Source organism: Pseudopodoces humilis, chromosome 8 (genome assembly GCF_049639895.1).
Source record: "Pseudopodoces humilis isolate 2021_Gansu_Grassland_sample_001 chromosome 8, ASM4963989v1, whole genome shotgun sequence".
Taxonomy (NCBI): Eukaryota; Metazoa; Chordata; class Aves; order Passeriformes; family Paridae; genus Pseudopodoces; species Pseudopodoces humilis.
The window spans coordinates 38,024,550-38,045,826 of record NC_142207.1 but is presented as its reverse complement, the minus strand read 5'-3'; the positions used below and the strand labels follow the sequence as shown (position 1 = coordinate 38,045,826).

The window sequence follows — 21,277 nt, the reverse complement described above, 5'->3', positions numbered from 1 at the left end:
TGAGGGATGCACCATGGCAGAGCCTCCCCCTGAGGCTGCAGTGATAGCATAACCCCCACTCAGCCATTCCCCACTGCCCTGACAGCTCCTTCCCAACCCAGAAGGGGACCAGCTCTGGCCATGGCTGAGCTGTGCCTGTGCTCACAGGCACTGGGCAACACCATGATGGGACCATCCCTGCCCGGGGGCCGCCCAGCTAGGGAGGCTGCCTATGCCTATCAGAGGCCATGCCTGGCCACAGGTACCAAAAAGGAGGGGTAATCCAGGAGTTGAGCCTAGAGTCCACAAGCCCACCAGTGCCCAGTCAGTGCAAGAGTACTGCCCTTTCTCTGTCCACTGGTCTCCAGGGATCAAAATCCTGAGGGAAGGGCACCCCACCCCTTCCAGCCGTGGGTAAAAACCTGTCGCTGTGAGCAGGATTCGAACCTGCGCAGGGAAATCCCTATTGGATTTCAAGTCCAACGCCTTCACCCCTCGGCCATCACAGCCACTGGATGTCCCTCCCCCAAGGTGGCGACAACTGGGGACATACCACTTTGCCTCAGGTTATGCCATCTCCCAGCCTGGTGGGGGGCTCTGCTCAGCCCCAGCACCCACACCTGGAGGGTTCAGGAAAGGGAACTTGGAGGGATATTTACTGATGGCTGGAAAAAAATTCAGGTGCCTTGGTCACAAAGCAGGCAGCACTAGGAAGCATCCTCCAAGGATGCCCAAGGATACAGCAGCTCTTGGAGGGGCAAAAAGGACATGGAGATACTGGGAGCTGATCCCAGGGCCTCGTACATGCAAAGCAAGCGCTCTCCCCGCTGAGCTACATTCCCCTGTGAAAGGAAGGGAGAGGGCCTCTGTGCTGGGTCCCCTCATCCCTGGAGCACACCTTGCCAGCCCTGGGGCTCCAGCCTGCCCACTCAGCCAGGAAGGGGCACCCAGCCCTCTGTGCCAGAGCCTTGGTTATGCCACAGTCCCATGTACCAGCCAAAGAAGGCAGGTGCCAAAAAAAGGTGAGCTCATCCTAGAGCTGAATCCATGACCTCTCACATTTAAATGAGATTCATGTCCCAGATCCATGCCCCACAATTCTGGGAGTTGAGGAGGGTGGCTGATGCTGCCTTTTGCCCCTTAGCACAGGCTGGAACAAGGAAATCCATCTTGTGTTGCCCAGGAGGTGGGCCAGCATTTTGGAGGTGTCCATGGTGCATAACTTCCCTAGATCCAGCAGCCACAAGGGCAGGTGGACCATGAAGACAGGAGGGACCCTTGAGCACCACTCTGCCCTCACACAGGGGCATGTATCTCAGCAGGAGAGTGCTTGCTTTGCATGCAAGAGGCCCTGAGATTAACAACCCCCCAGCATCTCCATGTCCTTTTGCCTCTCTAGACAACCCCCTGTTGCATGTGGGCTGGCAGAGTCCCACAGACACCCCCAAAAAGTGCTGGTGCTGCCTGAGGGTGTGGCAGACCCAGGAGTTGGGGGGGGGGGAAACAGGGGGATGGGACACAGCAGTGGTGCACAGTGGGTGCCCACACCCCGTGCCAGCCTCCCCCAAAGCTGCCCCACTTATCCTGCCCAGCCCCAACCTGAAGAGACTGGAGGAGAACAAACGGGAAGACCCCAGAGCGCTCTGTACCTCCACAGAAAAAACAAGACAGGCTCTGACCAAAGGACGATTCCTCTGGGAGTGAGACCCACGTCTCCTCATACCTGAAGGCAGAAACACACCCCAAACCTGGATTGTTTGGCATCTTGGCCCCACTCCCCCTGGGCAGTGGTGTGTAGGTCCCACCTGCCCCATGGGTAAAAGGAAATAGCCCGGGGTGCCCAACTTCTCCCACTGCTCCCTGCCCTCTGGGATGGGAGGTTTTGCCCTGACCCCACAGTCAGTGGTCCATGCTCCCTACCCTAAGATGCTGCCTATTCCTTGACAGCAGAAGGGTAAGACACCGTGAACACCAAGGGGGGGGATGAACTCCCAGCTAGGCAGGTAAAACCCATGGCTATGAGCAGGATTCGAACCTTCAGGGAGAACCCCTATTGGATTTCCTATTGGATTTGGAGTCCAACACCTTCACCCCCCTCGGCCATCACAGGCGCGGTGCTGAGGGCGAAGGGGGAAGAGCCGTGCGGGCAGCGCCGCGCCCGCGGCGGGCAGTGGAGCGGGGTGCGGGGCAATGTCCGGGGGTGCGGATGTCCGGGATTGTCCGGGCCATGTTCGCAGCGCTGATGCCGCGGATGTCCCGGCGGGGCTGCGGGCGCAGGCCGTGCGCAGGGAGCGGCGCCGGGCCGGGGTCCCCGGGGCAGCAGCGTCGGCGCAGCGTTTTGGCGGGCCCGGGCGAGGGCGGGGCGCGGGAGGGGTAGTGCACCCCGGCTCGTTGGTCTAGGGGTATGATTCTCGCTTAGGGTGCGAGAGGTCCCCGGGTTCAAATCCCGGACGAGCCCTCTTTTTCCACACCCGCTGCTCACCACCGCCGCAACTCAAGCGCACCGCAAACATGCCCTCACATTCCCGCTCACCACCTCCCGCCCCGGCCGGCACTGCAGCCGGCCGACACGGCCGCGGCCCATCTACACTCGGCCCCTTACATGGCCTCTGTGCCTGGAAAATAACCTCCCTGCTCTGCCCCACAAGTATTCCCCCTATTCCATCCCCCTCACCAGCCCAGTGACACCTAAGGGATCCTCAAGTGCTTGAACCCCTTTTCCCGAGTCTGAGCGGCAGGCGAACGCAGCACACACAGAGATTGTCCCGGAGCAAGGAGAACGCCAGCGCAGAGGTTGTGGCGGGGCGGGGGATGTAGCTCAGCGGGAGAGCGCTTGCTTTGCATGCAAGAGGCCCTGGGATCAACCCCCAGCATCTCCATGTCCTTTTGCCTCTCCACACCCCTCTCTGATGCATGCGGGGCAGCCAAACACCCCCCAGATCCCCCCCAGAAAATCTCGGGGACTGCCTGTGGATGTGGGATTGCCTCCTGGCACGCCAAAGCAGTCGGCGAGGAAATGCCCGCAGAGATTTCACTCCCTACCCAGGTGCTGCAGGGTGTGGAGATACCCGGTGTTCCTTCCCTGTGAGGCTGACAGTGTCTCTTGGGGTTATGGATGCTGAAAGCAGGCAGGGAGCACAGAGCCTGTCTGAAACTAAGTTACACAGGCTTCTCACTCTGGCCTGAGAAAGCATAAGAAAGAATCCAAGCGGTCTTTGGTAAAGGACAACAATGTTTGCAGGTGTTGTTTAGGATTTACTTGCAAGAAACATTCAGTGGGTGTTGTTCCACTTAACCAATAATGGTGACGCGTTGCTTTAACAACCAATGAGAGTTTTACCTCTCAGACCTTCTCAAACATATCTATAAAAGAAGATCAAGAATAATAAACTTTGCTCTCTTGGACAATGCAGCTAAGAGAGTCATGTCGTGTTTATCGCTGTTCCTAATATAGTGCGACATGGGGTGAACATTGCCTTTGGATGACCTTTGGTGCTGGGGGATAGCAGCCAGAGAGGGAGATGAGACTGAGGATGTCACCTCAGGGCAGTGTAGGGTGGCAGCTGGCACAGATCTGCCAGAGCAAGGGAAGGGGGCAGCATGTCCCTGTAAGGTCTAGGGACCCCCAAACCCAGCTGGTCCTGCTTACGGGATGTGTTGGGCTCCCTGTGCCAGGGCCTTGGGTCAGCACTGGGAGGGTTCCCAGCAGCAAAAAGAGATGGGAGTAGCTGCAGCTGGGGTACCCCAAACCTGGGGCAACAGTGTGGGATATGTGGGCAGAGGGTCAGGTATTTTAAGGAGCACCCAGTGTAAGAAGGACCAGTGGGCACCATGGCTCATGTGGGCAGAGGGTCAGGTATTTTAAGGAGCACCCAGTGCAAGAAGGACTGGTGGGCACCATGGCTCAGTTGGTCAAAGCGCCTGTCTAGTAAACAGGAGATCCTGGGTTCAACTCCCAGTGGTGCCTCAGTCAAGGGGTCTATTTTTCTTCCCTGTCCCAAACTGGGGGCACTGCTAGGGGTCTTTGTCCTGCTCTGGGCACTGTCAGTCCCAGTGTTCTGTCCCCTGTTACTCTACTCTGGGAGTAAAATGTTTCCTTCTGCTTCCTCTCCCTTCTCTCCTCACATTGGAGAGATAGCCTGAACTGTTTTCAGAAACCAGAGGATCGGGGAAGTGAGAGATACATTAGATGCTGTCTGGATGCCCACCATGTTCCCTATTACTTTGCACAACCAGTGCTGAATCATGTAGGAAAAACTGTCTGGACACAGGCTGGGTGTGGGTGAGTAATGGAGATGCCTGGTGCACATCTTTTCATGCCAACAATAAATGCCACATTACCCTTTGCCACCCTATGAACACAGAAAGAAACGGAGAGGGGCAAATTAATCGCAAATGCTTGCTTGTCTCCCTGCCCCGCTGTGACAGAGGCTGCCAGGGCTCTGCCTTGCCCAGCCTTGCACACCGAAGGACATCCTGAAGAAGTAACTCTAGTATTGATGTCTGTGGGAGAAAAAAGGGCAAAAAAACCGCTGAAAAAAATTCTGCTAAAAAAAGTCAGACTGGCACGGGGGACGAGGTGGCCGAGTGGTTAAGGCGATGGACTGCTAATCCATTGTGCTCTGCACGCGTGGGTTCGAATCCCACCCTCGTCGGGTCCCCTGGGAACCCCCTCTCCTAGAGCAAATCTTTTGGCACAGCCTGCCCAGTATCCTCCTGCTCTTCATGTTTTGCTGTGCTGTGTCGAACACTCATCATATCTACCCCTGTACTGCTGCTTTGGCGGGCTGAACCTGCTCCTGGTGGTTCAGGGACTGGCATGGCCCTTCTGAGCAATGCCTGAGCCCACCTGCTGGCCTCTCCTGCCATCCCATCACCTTTTTTTACAGGGGCACTGAACTGTAGTCAGGGAAGGGCACCAGGACTGGGCACCTCTGGACATTGCCAGGGATGCTGATGAGATCCAAAAGCCACCCTCTGTCATGTCCCAGAGGTGCTTGTTCTGGGGATGGCAGAGCTGCTGTGCACTGGCAGCTGCCCCCTGTGCCTGGAGCAGTGCTCACAGTAGAGATTCCTGAAGACAGGAGACTGTGATCTATGGCAAGATGAAGAGGAAAGAGGTAAAACTGCCTCTGGAATCTCGGTGGTCTTGCAGAGAGGAAAGCCCTGCATTTGGCAGTGTCTGTGCTTTGAGGCACACGGGGAAAAGGCATCATGCCAGTCTTGCCTTCCCTTCTCCCCTCTACTCCTCTCCACTGATGAGGATGTGGCCAAGCAATGCCATGGCTTCAAGGCAAGGTGAGGATGCTCAGGCTTAGCTTACCTTTTTGACCTTCCCTTTGGCTACATTTCCTTCCCATGCCTTGGGGAGATATGCCTGGGGACCAGTGTGGAGCTGCTTCCCTCCATCAGCATCTCCTGAGCCAGAAACCATGACCAGGCTGCAGGGAAATACTGGCCCCATCCCATTCCACTGCCATGACATGCTGTGCTGCTCGTCAAGCTCTGCCACCCCAGGAAAGGGGGATGTCCCTGCCTGGACATCCAGGTGCCCTCCAAGGAATCTGTGGGAGGTTTCCTGGGAAAAATGCATAGGTTTGGGTCCAGCCCTGAAGAGAGACCAACTTGCAGCTGGAGATGGTGAAATGGGCTGGGGTGGTGGGTGCAGGGGTATGGCAGTACATGGCAGGGAGATTGGGTCACAAGATGGGACCTGGGACTTGCAGGACACAGACAGCCAGGAGAGAATCCCCACTGATTCCCTTGGGACACCCTTCAACCCTGCCCTGGCACACACATGTCCCAGTCCTGGTGAGCGGTGATGAGGGGTGGTGCTGTGGGACATCAGCCCACCCAGGGACCTGGTAATTACAGGGATCCTGTGGCAGCGTGGAACTGGATCATCTGCAGCCCCAGGACAGCACCTGGCAGCCAGAGCCTGGCTCTCCCCAGTGGCACCAGCTGGGCTCCACTCCCTGGGCTACACACAGTGGCCCTGGAGCACCCTGAGTCTGACCTGGCAAGGACACAGGCAGCCAGGATGCTCCATGCCTGGATCTGGCTGCATCAAGATTCTGCCTCCTGGCACTGGGGTGTCCCACTCATCCATCCGCCACTTGGGAGTGGTCCCTGGCTCTTCTGCTGCTGGGAGGCAAGCCCTGGGTGAGATGCAGACATTGCATGCAGACATTCCTTGGAGATGGGATGCGGTAGGTCTATTGCTGCTCCAAGGTGTGCTCTTGCCTTTGGCTTTCAGGAGAAATTTTAGGACAGGGGAAAGCTCCCACCCTCCACCAGTCTAGGACACATCAAGCCCTTGGGGTGTTGGAAATCAAAATGAAAAGTGCTGCTGGGGCTGATAATAGGAAGGGAAACACATGGATTATTGATACTGGACCATGTTTTTCAGGTCCTTACCTGCAGGAAGAGGCAGGGCTGAGGTAGCCACACATCCTGGATCTGTGCAAAAGTTAAGAAAATGGATCTGACATGTTTGGTGTGGTGAAATTTTCTCAGGTTTGAGGTTCTTCCAGAGAAAGTCACATCTCACGCAGAAAGTGCTCATTCCTGAAATGAATATGGATTTGAAAATTCAATATTTATTTATCTCCCAAATATCTGCCTTTCCCCTATTGTTTTCCTTTTAAAAAATTCAATCATTACACAAATATGATTATTTTAATTTCTTAACATGTGCCTTTTGTTTCCCCTGCTGTCTCTTCTAGGAAAATTACTTGTTTCAGTCCATAGAACTGCTCATATTTGACAACAGTCCCCCTCTGAGTGGCCCATGGCATTTATCCCAAGTATCACTGCATCCATGGATATTATTCTGGGACATGGTAGTCCAATGTGAACAGAAACTGGCAGCCTGGAAGGGAGTAATCTCAGGAAGTTTTCCTGAAATCATGAGAGTGCACAGAGGCACAAAAAACCCCAACCGACCAACCAAAAAAAACCCCCAAAAACCAACCAACCAACCAAACCAAAAAACCAACAAAAAAAACCCCAACAGCAACAACAAAAAAAACACAAAACAAAACAAAACAAAACAAAACAAAACAAAACAAAACAAACAAAAACCCACCAAAAAAATCCCCCCCAAAAATAAGGGAAATTAATTAATGAAGAGAAAGAAAACCAGACTGGTAGAAGAAGGGTTTAATTCTCAGGCTGTGGGTCCAAGGTGCACTTGTGGCATTAATTATTCAAGAGTAGTGCAAAAAGCAGCACAGTAAAGATTAAACTAAAACTTCATCTTTTCCTGCTTGCTAAGTCACCATTTAGGAGATTATGAATGATGAACCCACAGCATCCTGTCTTACTCCAGTAGTTGCCAGGTTGCTTCTCTCTGAAGCCCATGTCCTCTGCTGAACCTCAGAAAGCCCGATTTCCTTTTTCCCCTTCCAGAATGATGTTTAAAAATAGCTGAGCTCAGCCTCAGATCCTTGGAAAGGCTTCATTGCCCTGACAGGCAGGGTGGAGAGGAGTCACTAGGAACCATTCTGTGCGATCCATTGTGGCCAAATCATCTCAAGAACTCAAGTGACCCCCCAAACCCCACAAGGCACATCTTTAACAGGATGCTGACAGCCTAATACACGCATAGTACATATGTCCCGGTACTGTCAGCATTTATTCCAGGGCAGGAGATGTTTGTGCCATCAACTGGGCTCTGCTGGTGTGAAATGAAAAGACTTTTTCAAACTTTCCTTGCCTCTAGAGCTCATGATGGTTCATCATGGTCCTGCTTGAGACCACATCAGCAACTCCCTCCCCGCCCCCCCCCATGTAGGTGATTCACTTTTAAGTGCAGGTTGAGTGATCTGGTATCACAGCATGTAATTACTGTAATTAACCCTGTCTTGGTGATGTCACTCCATCACGAGGAAGGACACCTGTGACCTTCTGGCTCACTGCTACTACCCTATCTGAAGAGCAGGATGGAAGGGCTCTTGAAATTCAGCTCCCTGCACAAAATCAGCCAGTTTAGGTGTGTGTCACCTGTGGGGGTGGACTTCAGAGCCACTTTTTTTGCTTTAAAAATATTTTTAAAAATCTTATGTGACTTCCAAGCAGGACTCATACCCAGGTGTGAGGAATAATAAAAAAAAAAAAAGGAAAATACTCTAAGTGCGTCCAAACCCATGAGAAATTGCTCATGCTGGGTTAAGTCCCTGTGTCCACATAGCTCATATCCTCACTCCTGCAGCCCCTCAGCTTTCCTGACATCCCTGGCACAGGACTTCACTCCAGATGGATGTTCCTTACATGGAACTTTACATTACTTTACGTTCTTTACATCCCTGTTCTCACCTCAGGTGCACCATGGAGCTGAATTGGTTGTGCTGGGAGGAAGGTAGGGATACGTCTGCCCTAAATTCTGCTGAAACACCCTCCTGCCTGGTGGCATAAAGACCTAAAATGTCCCTTGGCCATAGGAAGGAAGGTAATTAATGTCTGTAGCCCAAATCATTTCAATCTTACTCAGTATTACATGGAAGCAAAACATGAGAGATGAAAGAGGGAACTGTTTAATCAGTCGGGGGAGCTTTCCAGGAGAAAACTGCTGGTTGTTGGGGAGTTTCAGGCAGAAGGCATGCACCCGCTCCCCTGGGGGCTGGGCCACCCTATAAAACTGTGGGGACAGTGCTTGGCCCCACCACCTGCTCCAGCTGCTGCCACTGCCACCTCCATCGGGGTAAGTCAAGACGGGCTCCATCCCCTTCCCTACCCCTCCCTCCTCCCTTCCAGATGCATAGGACATCAGAGAAGGGTGTATTTCTGCCTTAAAATGAAGAGTGCAAGGGGCTGCAGGATGAAGGGCTTATAGGGTCTGCAACCACACAATGAGTTGCAACCTGTGTGATTTTCCTTGCTGAAGGAGAAAAACAAATTAGAGCAGGACACGCCTGGGTTGCAGGGATTGATGTGTCCCTGTTTTTATGGATGGGCATCAAAGGTCCCTTTTATTTTGGGATGGGATGGCTCAGCTCATGTTGTGTTGACTTAAATGGGTTTTGCTTCAAAATGCATCACATGCATCTTGTGAGCACCTTGCTTGCCAAAGGCTCCCAGTCAGCTTGGAGCAAGAGTCTGCTTTCTGGTCCCAGCACCTGGTGCCTCCAACTTTCTCAGACCAACCTGCAGCTCAAACCAAATTCCCCTCGTTCTCCTGAGTGGTTTATGGACCAAGGCAGGGGGAAGCCTTCTTTTGGTATTTCTAAACCATCCAAACTCACTCTCTAGCTCGCTCTCCCATGCCTCTTATTATGGGAGGTATTGCGTGAGGACTCGGCAGGGACAGACTGGCCTCTGCCTTGCCTTTACACCCCGGGTCTGGCTTTCAGGTGCACATCCTTGCCGAGCCATGTCGTGCTATGACCTGTGCCTGCCCTCCTCCTGTGGTCCTCGGCCCCTGGCCACCAGCTGCAACCAGCCCTGCTTCCGCCGCTGCGGGGACTCCACCGCCTTCATCCAGCCGCCCACAGTCGTGGTCACGCTGCCTGGACCCATCCTCAGCTCCTTCCCGCAGAACACCACGGTGGGCTCCACGGCGTCCGCGGCGGTTGGGAGCTACCTGCACTGCTGCGGCATCCCCGTGGGCTCCCGGGGGCTGGGCAAGGCGGGACTGCTGTGCCTGGGTACCGGGCTGTAGGGTGTCCCTGGAGGGCTCCTCTTCCTGCCCGTGCCAGCTGTGCGGTCAGGAAGGGCAAGCGAAGCACATGACCAAGACTAGGGAAGAGGACTAAGGAGATGCCCCTGGGTTTCCCAGCAGTTGCCCCAGGAGGATGGGAGCCATGCGCATTTGTCACTCCAAACCATGCCTCTGTATGCCTTTATCTCACTAAGTCTTTATATTTCCATGTTCTACACGACATTTTCTGCTGACTGGGAAATAAATGCTTCTAGCAGGCTGTAGATGGCAAATGATAGTCATGGGGTGGTGGGAAGAGGGGACACCTTGTAGAGATCAGCTTGTCCCAAAGTGGGGTTTATCCATTTAGTTGTTAAGCGCTGGAAATGCACTTGTACTCTGAACTGGTTCAGTCTCCTTCTCATTAAAGTCTTGCTACATGATAGACTAAGTCTTCTGTTGTCTCTTGTTCAGAAGTCTGGAGGGATGACCTCCTCTAGAGGGAGCTTGTTGCTGCTGGGGAGGTTTGGTTTTTACATGTAATTGGGGTTTCTGCTGCCCAGCTCCCCCTGTGCTGACAAAAGTGTGTGGTTTGCTGGGACCAGTCCCAAGCCAACCTTCTCATCCTGGAAACCTCTCCTCCTGCCCCACGGCAAGCACCTGCTCAGAGAGGAATTCCCGCAGGACCAGACTTTATTGCCTATTCCCATAAGGAGCTGGGAATGCGAAGGTTTGACATTTCAAAATGGCATTTACCCTGCATTTTTGCAGCGATATTTTGGGGAACTGAGCTAAGGAGAGTGGATGTAGAGTCAGGGAAAAAGGGTAGAAGTGGGATTCTTGGGAGATGGGCTCCTTTGAATGGGCATCCTATGCCAAGCTTACCCAGTATTTAATGACTGACAGTGAAGAATGAAAAAGAAGAGACAATAGCTGCTTTGTGGATAGGGGACACTGGAATCTCTGGCAGATGTCATGAATTGAGTAGACCCTCTTTTTAAGACGCCATGGATCAACAGGCAGAACCTTTTCAGCTGATGGAAGGAAGAATAGAAGTATTTGCATAAAGCTTGTGAATGTGTATAATGAGGGATTATGCTGAGCTTGAAAGCCTATTGATCATCAAAAGCATTTGACCAAGCTCAACTGGTTTTATTGCCCAGGAGACTTTTGCAGAGGTGCTCCTAATTTGGAGAAGCTTTGCATGGCAATTGTTCAGCAGCCAGTCCATCAGGAGAAGGGAGGTGTCCTTCCTCCAAGGACTGCTCAGATATTTTTATCCCAGCTCTGGAAATTATCTGCAGAGATAGGATGCAAAATTTTGAATAAAAAATTACAAAAAGCTTTGGAATTCCAGCAAAAGTTTTGTTGGGAAGCTGTAGGTCTCCGGGTCTTGTGCAGCTGCCTTCCCCAAGCCTGCTGCACAGAACCATCCAGAAGGGAGCAGGTGGACAGAATTTTTATGTAGCTTTGCACTGAATGACTCCACTGATGAGGTTATACAGGTTTTAATTTGTTATTTCTGAAAATCCAGTGTCTCCAAAAATGTACACAGCTCCTTGATTTGACTTGAAAATTGTGATGTCTTAGTCAAGGAAATGAGGACCTCAGTGCCCCTTAGGGCTCCCTGTCCTGAAGATCAGGGGACTCTGTCTCCCATGGGAGCCTTGACTCCAGCTGGGAGCTGTGCTTCCTTGGCTTCCAGCTCAAGAGCAGTCCTGAATTCACCACATTTCCCCCTCAAGCCAGCCCTTGCCCCAGGCAGGACCTCCCCCCTGCCCCCCCAGACCTGCTGTTCAGGCCCTAAATACAGGTTTCTGTAGAGGCAGCTTAGCCAAAGGTTCCAGTGAGAAACACAGAGCTACATAACAAGATGGGGAGGAAAAATAACACTCAGCAGGTAGAAGCACATGGAGGGAAATAGCTGGGTCCTGGCATTTGGTCCCAGCATTGCCTACCTATAGAATTCAAAAGCAACAGAAGCACTTTTGAAAAGATCCTGGAGTTTAGCCCAGGTGTCACCCTCTGGCCATACCTGTTGAGATTCATGTCTCCTGCCCACTTCCCATCTTCCCTCAGCTGCTTCATGGCCTTGGAGGAAATCTTCTCCCTGTGGTCATTCAGTATCCTCAGGCTCCAGGAGGATGGGTACCTTCCTACCCTGGGGGTAGATGAGGTGTGAAGGAGAGAGGAATTCATGGTTTGAGGAGGAAAGAGAGCTGTGGTGGAAAAGGGGAGATTGCCATGAACAGCAAGTGAGTGGGACCATTTGTAATGGAGACTTTGTCTGGGGAGGGTTAAGCTGGACTAGGAAAAGGTTCTTCCCCCAGAGTGTGGTGGGGCACTGAAAAGGCTCCCCAGAAAATGGGCACAATCTCAAGGCTGCCAGAGCATTTGGACAACGCTGTCAGGCATTGTGGGATTGTTGGGGTGTCTTGTGCAGAGCCAGGAGCTGGACTTTGATGATCCTTATGGGCCCCTTCCAATTCAGGATATTCTGTCATACTATGGAAACTCCAGGCAGCATGGTGTTGGTGATAGAGCTGGAAGGATTGGTGGTGTCTGGATCCTTGGTGGGTCAACACGTCAATCTGCAGCTTCTCTGCATATCAAGCTGATGGAGCATGGACCAACCTTCCTGATCGAGGAAGGGGAGAGAAAGTGGCTGTATGGTCAGGATAAGAGGGAGGAGAGGGCATCACTGAGGATATCCCACCCCAGACACCCAGGGATCAAGCACAGGGCAGGGGCTCAGGTGCCCTCCCTGCCACACCTGTGGAGACAGACAGACAGTGGCTCTACCAAAGGCTCCGATTCTTCCCTGGGGCTGGAGATCCCATAAAACAGGAAAATAACAGGCTGCCCACATGTGTGAGTCACGGGGGGAAAAAGCAGGCAAATTAAAAGGCACAGGCATGCTGGTCTGTCCCTCCTGGTGCTCCTTGTGGGAATGGGGCTCACAAGACTTGCATCCCGCAGCCCTGTTGGCTCCACCAGCATTGTGTCATCCTGAGTCCACATCACCAGCAGACATCGCTCCTGGCTCTCCCACACCCTCCTCTGCTCCAAGCTTTTCCTGTGGAGGGCAGCCCTCAGGGAGAGATTGGGATGAGCGCAATGAAAGCAGAGCCCAGATCCCAACAGTTTGCAAGATCCTGGGAGTGAATCTAAGTTTTAAACTCAAGAATTGTTTGATTAAACATTCCAGGGCTGTTAATTCATGTTTGTTGAGAGGTGTCTGCATACCAGCCAAAGAGGAGACGGGTGATATAGTAATTGCTTGTGTGGGGTCGCTCCTGTCAGCACCATGGTTATATGGGGTTGAAGGAGCTGGGTGTCTGTGGGGGGCTATGAGACCTGGAAATCGTGGGCTGCAATGTTTCCTTTGCCTGCTCCCCTCTACGCCTCTATGATATGAAATGCTGTGGCTGAACCATCCTCCCAGTTCTCCTTGGTCAGCTCAGGGATTTGGAGGGGGGGAATCTCTGCTCTGGCACAGCCATGTGTTACAATCAGCATTGGAGGCCCACTGCTGTCTGCAAATCCTCTCTTTGCACTGTTCTGCCTGTGTGAAGGGGGTCTCCAGCAGCTGAGGCTCCTGCAGCAGCTCATCTTCACACCCCAGCACATCTAAAGACAACCCAACCCTCAGGAACTGTGTCCTGAAAAATTCCCCATATCCTCCCCTAGAGCTGTGTCCCCATGGCACCCATAGGAGCACCAGCACCCTGCTGACCCCCATGGGAGCTTGGAAAATAGAGCAGATGGTAGAATTTGCTGGTTACTCAGCACTCACAGCTCCTGTCCCTTGTCCCAAATTCACACAGGGATCTGTGGAGTTGTGACATGGATTGGAACAAGGCTGGTCCCACATCCTGGCTTGGCAAATTCCTGCAGGCAGTATGGAGCTTCAAGGGTTGGCAGCAACTGGCTGCTGCTGGAGCAGGGGTGTATCTCAGCAAAAGAGCGCTTGCTTTGCATGCAAGAGGCCCTGGGATCAACCCCCAGCATCTCCATGTTCTTTTGCCTCCCTGGACTCCTCCCTGCTGGATGCAGGGCTGCCAGAGTCCCTTCAAAAGGCCCTAGGTTTGCCTCCTGGCATGGCTGGCCTGGAAATTCCTCCTCAAGGCTGTGGGTCTGGTGGGGAAAAGCACATCCTCAGCTGTACCCTGAAATCCAAACTGTAGGGCTGGGGAGGCAAAAGGAGTGCAACACTCCAGATTGTTGGTGTAGGGATAGGTGTCTTGCACTTTTGGGTGCAAAAGATCCTGAGTGCTGCTCTCTGCTGACCTGATGTTGGATGATCAGTCCTTGCATTCCCCAGCTCCCTGCAAACGGCATCCCGTGGGGTGGCTGTAGCGCCTGTCATTCAGCTAACATCACTTTTGACACTTAAACACGACTCCTGCAGTGGTAGGAAAATGTGCCCTCCACAGAAACCCCCTCGGACAGGGGATGTAGCTCAGTGGGAGAGCGCTTGCTTCGCATGTAAGAGGCCCTGGGTTCAATCCCCAGCATCTCCAGTTGCGTGGTGACTTGTTTTTTCCACTTGCTCCACAAGGCGGCGATGATAAATTCCGTTTACACCAGGTTTTCCCAAAGTGAAAGTGGGAAAGTGGGGGTGTGCCGCCCACCCACGGCTGAAATGGCAGCATGGACCCCGTGCTCTGCCGTCCCCCACTGCCCCGACAGGCCCTTCCCCACTCAGGAGGGGACCCATCCCGACCCTGGTTGGGCCATGTTTGGCCCGCCGTGTCCCCCGTGCAAGGCAGCGTAGCCCCACGTGTGCCCAGAATCCAGAGAGGAGCGCCCAAAAAGAGGGCTCGTCCGGGATTTGAACCCGGGACCTCTCGCACCCTAAGCGAGAATCATACCCCTAGACCAACGAGCCGGGGTGCTCGACTTTTCCCGCAACCCGCCCCTCCCCCGCCCCCCGGGCACATCCCGGACCCTTCCCCGTCTACCAGTAAAATGCGGTGCGGTCCTGACTGGCAGCAGGGTGCCCCCCCCCCCCCCCCCCCCGCCCGGATTGGGCCCAGGGCTGTGATGGCCGAGGGGTGAAGGCGTTGGACTCGAAACCCAATACGGATTTCCTGCACAGGTTCGAATCCTGCTCACAGCGACGGATTTTACCCAACGCCCGGATACCCACAGCTGCAGCCCTTCGCTGGTGGGGTTCCCGGGAGAAGCTGACATGAGGTCATTGGCAGCCAGATGCTCCTCCCTCGCCCCAGGCAGGGACTGTGACGCCCTCGGGGCAGTGGCACTGATTTGCGGAATGAAAGGAACCCTATAACTCGCAGAGTAGTTATAAGAGTAGGTATGAATTTATTCAGCACTGAGGTGCATGGGGGATATCTCCTCCGAAAAGCATGCCCACTTTTCTGATTGGGTTTTCCCTTTTTATCCTGTACAGACTATGTTTACACGATACGCTTAATACATATTAATTTCCTAACCCCGCTTATCTTCACTTCATATTACAATTAGCTCCATGGCCCTTTCAGTTCTTTGGCCACTTTTTGGGACTTCAAAATTGTTTCTTCTGGCTTAGGGTTCGAGGAATTTCCTTTATCCTGTGGTGCCTTTGTCTTTGTGTCTTGTTTGTGTATTCTAGCTCCTTATCTCATCTTGCAGTCTGACTTTTTTTCTTGTTCTTGTGGATTAGGGTGTCAGGGTCTGGTTTTTGTCAGACACCCCTTTTAGTTAAGCATTTTTTCTAATTCTTAATTTCTTTGTTTCAGCACACCGGCATTCTCCAGGTTTTGCAGACCCGGGAGAGGTGAGGAAAAGATACTGAGGGGAGTGGTATGGGGAGGTGGAACAAGGTTCCTGTCTTGCTGAGTGGACACCCCCTCATGGCCCTGTCCCACATCCTGGAGAGAGCAGTGCATCCCACCTCGTCGGTCCAACTCCCAGAAGAGGTGTTGGGCACCACCAGCCCTCCTTCCCAGCTGCTCCTCCCAGCACCGATGTTCACTTCTAGAGGCACCCCGAGACTCGTGGGGAAGGAAAACAAAATGCTCCAGTGCCCTGCAGCCTCCAGGCAGAGGAGGGAAAGAGCCTTGGGCATTTCTATGCAGGCTTGAGGTGCCGGGAGGCAGTGCTAGGCCTTTCCTAAGGAGCTCTGACAGCCCTGCATCCAGCAGGGAGGGGTCTGGGGACGCAGAAGGACATAGAGATGCTGGGAGTGGATCCCAGGGCTTCATGCATGCAAAGCAAGTGCTCTCCCACTGAGCTAGGTGCCCTGTGCAAGGGCAGGGAGAGGGCCCTGGGACGCCCATTCTGGGCTGGGGGTACCTTGGTTCAGGTTCCCTTCCCGGAAGCACCATCTTGAGCAGCTCCTGTGTTCCTGTGCTGTGATTAAATTGCTTTAAGGATCTGGACGTCAGAGACTTTTCCTCACTGGCGCAACCTCAGGTTTCCCCTGGCAACTATGTGGTGACTGGATGGGAGCAGAGTGTGCAAGGAGCCATGTGAGGCCCTCGTTGAATCATCTGGATCTGCCCAATTAGGCAGCTGGGACTCTGTGCAGCTTCTCACACTCTGGGAGTGGGGAGGTGCTTCTTGCTGTGGCCACGAGGTTCCAGATCCAGCATGTCTCACTCCCAGCCCCTCTTCCCTTCATAAAATGCCCTTCACCAGCTATTTGCAGCAGTTGGAATGGCCAGTGGTTTTTGTGCCACCTTTCTCCATGGGGCATCCTGCAAAGGCGATCCCCTGCGAGCTATGTTTGATGTCATTGGCAGCAAATGGCCGTGTCTGTGTGCCAGGGGCTGTCCGTGCATGGGGTGTCTTTGCTGTCCGTGCATGGGGTGCAGCGATGCCGGGGCTGTGGTAAGGGGGGATTGCAGTGAGCAGTGTGGGAAGTGTGAGTTGGTGCCATGTGTGAGGTGTGGAAGGGCTGTGTTATAAATGAGTAGCCAATTTGATTAATAAAAGAAGAAATTTATTCTATGATCAAAATACAATCGTAAAAAGAAACCATAAGCAAAAATCAGTTGGGCGCTGTGCTGGGTGAACAGCACCAGGTGAGACAGGGAGGAGGATTTCTGCAGCACTTCTCCACCATGCCTCACAAACTGCGATTGTCCCAGGGTGCTTTTTATATGTTTTCAGGCTTTCTGGGGGTCCTTTGGAATACACTTCTTGCAGACAAATATTCATGCTGTTTTGGGTGTATATGCTGTAATTTTGTTTGGTTTCATGGAAATACACTCTTGCAGATGAATATTTATGAGTGCATATTGTTACAATCTTATTGGATGGAGGTTTCATGGAAATATGCCCCTTGCAGACGAATATTCATGTTGGCCTTGCTGCATATCACTATAATATTGTCAGGGAAGGTTTCCTGGAAATATCCTAAGATACTTGTCAGACAAGATTATAACTTTAGCACGAATTTACTCATGCTATTTATCACAGGCTGTGAAGGGGTGTATGGGTGCATGGCAGGGCCCCGTGTGGCAGTGCGTGCATGGAGCAGCATTTTGCTGGGCAGCGGGGAAGTGTCCTGGGTGTCTCGGGCCAGAGGGCAGACACAGGGCAAATGATGCACCCCGGCTCGTTGGTCTAGGGGTATGATTCTCGCTTAGGGTGCGAGAGGTCCCGGGTTCAACTGCCGGACGAGCCCTCTTTTTGGATACCCAGTACCTCCCTGCCAACCGGCTGGTCCCCCCAACACCAGCGGTCACCCTGTCAGCCTCACAGGGAAGGAACACCGGGTATCTCCACACCCTGCAGCACCTGGGTAGGGAGTGAAATCTCTGCGGGCATTTCCTCGCCGACTGCTTTGGCGTGCCAGGAGGCAATCCCACATCCACAGGCAGTCCCCGAGATTTTCTGGGGGGGATCTGGGGGGTGTTTGGCTGCGCCGCATGCATCAGAGAGGGGTGTGGAGAGGCAAAAGGACATGGAGATGCTGGGGGTTGATCCCAGGGCCTCTTGCATGCAAAGCAAGCGCTCTCCCGCTGAGCTACATCCCCCGCCCCGCCACAACCTCTGCGCTGGCGTTCTCCTTGCTCCGGGACAATCTCTGTGTGTGCTGCGTTCGCCTGCCGCTCAGACTCGGGAAAAGGGGTTCAAGCACTTGAGGATCCCTTAGGTGTCACTGGGCTGGTGAGGGGGATGGAATAGGGGGAATACTTGTGGGGCAGAGCAGGGAGGTTATTTTCCAGGCACAGAGGCCATGTAAGGGGCCGAGTGTAGATGGGCCGCGGCCGTGTCGGCCGGCTGCAGTGCCGGCCGGGGCGGAGGTGGTGAGCGGGAATGTGAGGGCATGTTTGCGGTGCGCTTGAGTTGCGGCGGTGGTGAGCAGCGGGTGTGGAAAAAGAGGGCTCGTCCGGGATTTGAACCCGGGACCTCTCGCACCCTAAGCGAGAATCATACCCCTAGACCAACGAGCCGGGGTGCACTACCCCTCCCGCGCCCCGCCCTCGCCCGGGCCCGCCAAAACGCTGCGCCGACGCTGCTGCCCGGGGACCCCGGCCCGGCGCCGCTCCCTGCGCACGGCCTGCGCCCGCAGCCCCGCCGGGACATCCGCGGCATCAGCGCTGCGAACATGGCCCGGACATCCCGGACATCCGCACCCCCGGACATTGCCCCGCACCCCGCTCCACTGCCCGCCGCGGCGCGGCGCTGCCCGCACGGCTCTTCCCCCTTCGCCCTCAGCACCGCGCCTGTGATGGCCGAGGGGTGAAGGTGTTGGACTCCAAATCCGATAGGAAATCCAATAGGGGTTCTCCCTGAAGGTTCGAATCCTGCTCATAGCCATGGGTTTTACCTGCCTAGCTGGGAGTTCATCCCCCCCCTTGGTGTTCACGGTGTCTTACCCTTCTGCTGTCAAGGAATAGGCAGCATCTTAGGGTAGGGAGCATGGACCACTGACTGTGGGGTCAGGGCAAAACCTCCCATCCCAGAGGGCAGGGAGCAGTGGGAGAAGTTGGGCACCCCGGGCTATTTCCTTTTACCCATGGGGCAGGTGGGACCTACACACCACTGCCCAGGGGAGTGGGGCCAAGATGCCAAACAATCCAGGTTTGGGGTGTGTTTCTGCCTTCAGGTATGAGGAGACGTGGGTCTCACTCCCAGAGGAATCGTCCCTTTGGTCAGAGCCTGTCTTGTTTTTCTGTGGAGGTACAGAGCGCTCTGGGGTCTTCCCGTTGTTCTCCTCCAGTCTCTTCAGGTTGGGGCTGGGCAGGATAAGTGGGGCAGCTTTGGGGGGGGCTGGCACGGGGTGTGGGCACCCACTGTGCACCACTGCTGTGTCCCATCCCCCTGTTTCCCCCCCCCCCAACTCCTGGGTCTGCCACACCCTCAGGCAGCACCAGCACTTTTTGGGGGTGTCTGTGGGACTCTGCCAGCCCCACATGCAACAGGGGGTTGTCTAGAGAGGCAAAAGGACATGGAGATGCTGGGGGTTGTTAATCTCAGGGCCTCTTGCATGCAAAGCAAGCACTCTCCTGCTGAGATACATGCCCCTGTGTGAGGGCAGAGTGGTGCTCAAGGGTCCCTCCTGTCTTCATGGTCCACCTGCCCTTGTGGCTGCTGGATCTAGGGAAGTTATGCACCATGGACACCTCCAAATGCTGGCCCCACCTCCTGGGCAACACAAGATGGATTTCCTTGTTCCAGCCTGTGCTAAGGGGCAAAAGGCAGCATCAGCCACCCTCCTCAACTCCCAGAATTGTGGGGCATGGATCTGGGACATGAATCTCATTTAAAATGTGAGAGGTCATGGATTCAGCTCTAGGATGAGCTCACCTTTTTTGGCACCTGCCTTCTTTGGCTGGTACATGGGACTGTGGCATAACCAAGGCTCTGGCACAGAGGGCTGGGTGCCCCTTCCTGGCTGAGTGGGCAGGATGGAGCCCCAGGGCTGGCAAGGTGTGCTCCAGGGATGAGGGGACCCAGCACAGAGGCCCTCTCCCTGCCTTTCACAGGGGAATGTAGCTCAGCGGGAGAGCGCTTGCTTTGCATGTACGAGGCCCTGGGATCAGCTCCCAGTATCTCCATGTCCTTTTTGCCCCTCCAAGAGCTGCTGTATCCTTGGGCATCCTTGGAGGATGCTTCCTAGTGCTGCCTGCTTTGTGACCAAGGCACCTGAATTTTTTCCAGCCATCAGTAAATATCCCTTCAAGTTCCCTTTTCTGAACCCTCCAGGTGTGGGTGCTGGGGCTGAGCAGAGCCCCACACCAGGCTGGGAGATGGCATAACCTGAGGCAAAGTGGTATGTCCCCAGTTGTCGCCACCTTGGGGAGGGACACCAGTGGCTGTGATGGCCGAGGGGTGAAGGCGTTGGACTTGAAATCCAATAGGGATTTCCCTGCGCAGGTTCGAATCCTGCTCACAGCGACAGGTTTTACCCACGGCTGGAAGGGGTGGGGTGCCCTTCCCTCAGGATTTTGATCCCTGGAGACCAGTGGACAGAGAAAGGGCAGTACTCTTGCACTGACTGGGCACTGGTGGGCTTGTGGACTCTAGGCTCAACTCCTGGATTACCCCTCCTTTTTGGTACCTGTGGCCAGGCATGGCCTCTGATAGGCATAGGCAGCCTCCCTAGCTGGGCGGCCCCTGGGCAGGGATGGTCCCATCATGGTGTTGCCCAGTGCCTGTGAGCACAGGCACAGCTCAGCCATGGCCAGAGCTGGTCCCCTTCTGGGTTGGGAAGGAGCTGTCAGGGCAGTGGGGAATGGCTGAGTGGGGGTTATGCTATCACTGCAGCCTCAGGGGGAGGCTCTGCCATGGTGCATCCCTCATCTTTGTGGAGCCCTTCCAGATGTAGATGCAAGTTTATCATCACTGGCCCGTGGAGAAGGTAGGTTTGAGGAGGGAAAAAAAGCTGGAGATGCTGGGGGTTGAACCCAGGGCCTCTTACATGCGAAGCAAGCGCTCTCCCGCTGAGCTACATCCCCTGCCTGAGTCTCCAGCACCTGGGGGCTCTGCTGACCCCCCTGTTCCTCATGGCCCCATTTTAAAACCAGGCAGGTGCAGCCCACAGCCATGCTGTGCTGGGCAGAGTGGGAGCTTCAGATGAAGTTTCGAAACTCACACTGAATCATGACATGCAGAGAAGAACCCCTGGCTTTCTGAACTTTTCAGAAAGGAGCCTGTGTGTGGCTGGATCCAACCTTAGCCCCAGAGTTTGTCAGCGGTTTGTCTCCATTGTATAGGTGTAGTAGAGGCTTTATACAGCTTTATCCTGCAGGATTAAAAATAAAGCAGATATACAAATATATATCATTTATTATTATGATTAGACAACAAAGATTTTAATCAGAATTATTTACTACACAATATAGGTGCTATAACAACTATTACAATATAGTGCATTGTGAAGGAATATTGAAGCAATTATATTAAAGCAAATGTATTAAAGCTACCAAAACAAATTATTAAGAAGAGGTTGATACTTCCCACCCAGACCAGTAACTGGGGGCAAATCTCTTTGGTTCTGCGTTAAGAAGAGACCTTGAGGAATGTCCCTACTCCAGGGGGGAATCTCCACACATACACTTCAAGAAAGGATCTGTCAGAAAACCCTGCCATTCAAATTTGGGACTTTTATGGTATAAAAGGATGGACTATGAGTCAGATAAGTCCAGACCAGCTGTAGCAGCTCAACAGCTTTAGTAAAGTTATCAGTAACATTACTTGTTT

General features: G+C 53.8%; 1 protein-coding gene and 13 non-coding genes across 14 annotated transcripts; 9 read left to right on the top strand and 5 right to left on the bottom strand.

Moving 5' to 3' along the window:
- Nucleotides 1–405: 405 nt before the first annotated feature.
- On the bottom strand, nt 406–488 carry TRNAS-UGA (transfer RNA serine (anticodon UGA)). The gene has a single exon. It is a non-coding gene; the product is annotated as a tRNA-Ser (tRNA).
- A 1,876-nt stretch (nt 489–2,364) lies between these two features.
- Nucleotides 2,365–2,437, top strand: TRNAP-AGG (transfer RNA proline (anticodon AGG)). The gene has a single exon. It is a non-coding gene; the product is annotated as a tRNA-Pro (tRNA).
- Nucleotides 2,438–2,786: 349 nt separating this feature from the next.
- Nucleotides 2,787–2,858, top strand: TRNAA-UGC (transfer RNA alanine (anticodon UGC)). Its single transcript has one exon. It is a non-coding gene; the product is annotated as a tRNA-Ala (tRNA).
- A 1,014-nt stretch (nt 2,859–3,872) lies between these two features.
- On the top strand, nt 3,873–3,946 carry TRNAT-AGU (transfer RNA threonine (anticodon AGU)). The gene has a single exon. It is a non-coding gene; the product is annotated as a tRNA-Thr (tRNA).
- A 606-nt stretch (nt 3,947–4,552) lies between these two features.
- Nucleotides 4,553–4,634, top strand: TRNAS-GCU (transfer RNA serine (anticodon GCU)). The gene has a single exon. It is a non-coding gene; the product is annotated as a tRNA-Ser (tRNA).
- Nucleotides 4,635–9,349: 4,715 nt separating this feature from the next.
- LOC106628899 (feather beta keratin-like) lies at nt 9,350–9,637 on the top strand. The gene has a single exon (XM_014262574.2). The coding sequence runs from the start codon at nt 9,350–9,352 to the stop codon at nt 9,635–9,637; it is 288 nt and encodes a 95-aa protein (XP_014118049.1).
- Nucleotides 9,638–14,067: 4,430 nt separating this feature from the next.
- Nucleotides 14,068–14,139, top strand: TRNAA-CGC (transfer RNA alanine (anticodon CGC)). The gene has a single exon. It is a non-coding gene; the product is annotated as a tRNA-Ala (tRNA).
- Nucleotides 14,140–14,435: 296 nt separating this feature from the next.
- On the bottom strand, nt 14,436–14,507 carry TRNAP-AGG (transfer RNA proline (anticodon AGG)). Its single transcript has one exon. It is a non-coding gene; the product is annotated as a tRNA-Pro (tRNA).
- A 149-nt stretch (nt 14,508–14,656) lies between these two features.
- On the top strand, nt 14,657–14,738 carry TRNAS-CGA (transfer RNA serine (anticodon CGA)). Its single transcript has one exon. It is a non-coding gene; the product is annotated as a tRNA-Ser (tRNA).
- Nucleotides 14,739–17,180: 2,442 nt separating this feature from the next.
- TRNAP-AGG (transfer RNA proline (anticodon AGG)) lies at nt 17,181–17,252 on the top strand. Its single transcript has one exon. It is a non-coding gene; the product is annotated as a tRNA-Pro (tRNA).
- A 280-nt stretch (nt 17,253–17,532) lies between these two features.
- On the bottom strand, nt 17,533–17,604 carry TRNAA-UGC (transfer RNA alanine (anticodon UGC)). Its single transcript has one exon. It is a non-coding gene; the product is annotated as a tRNA-Ala (tRNA).
- Nucleotides 17,605–17,952: 348 nt separating this feature from the next.
- Nucleotides 17,953–18,024, bottom strand: TRNAP-AGG (transfer RNA proline (anticodon AGG)). Its single transcript has one exon. It is a non-coding gene; the product is annotated as a tRNA-Pro (tRNA).
- A 1,865-nt stretch (nt 18,025–19,889) lies between these two features.
- TRNAS-UGA (transfer RNA serine (anticodon UGA)) lies at nt 19,890–19,972 on the top strand. Its single transcript has one exon. It is a non-coding gene; the product is annotated as a tRNA-Ser (tRNA).
- A 488-nt stretch (nt 19,973–20,460) lies between these two features.
- On the bottom strand, nt 20,461–20,532 carry TRNAA-CGC (transfer RNA alanine (anticodon CGC)). The gene has a single exon. It is a non-coding gene; the product is annotated as a tRNA-Ala (tRNA).
- Between the last annotated feature and the right edge of the window lie 745 nt (nt 20,533–21,277).

Bases quoted from the DNA above. Each gene is read 5' to 3' on its own strand.
- LOC106628899 (XM_014262574.2), top strand. From the start codon at position 9,350: ATGTCGTGCTATGACCTGTGCCTGCCCTCCTCCTGTGGTCCTCGGCCC.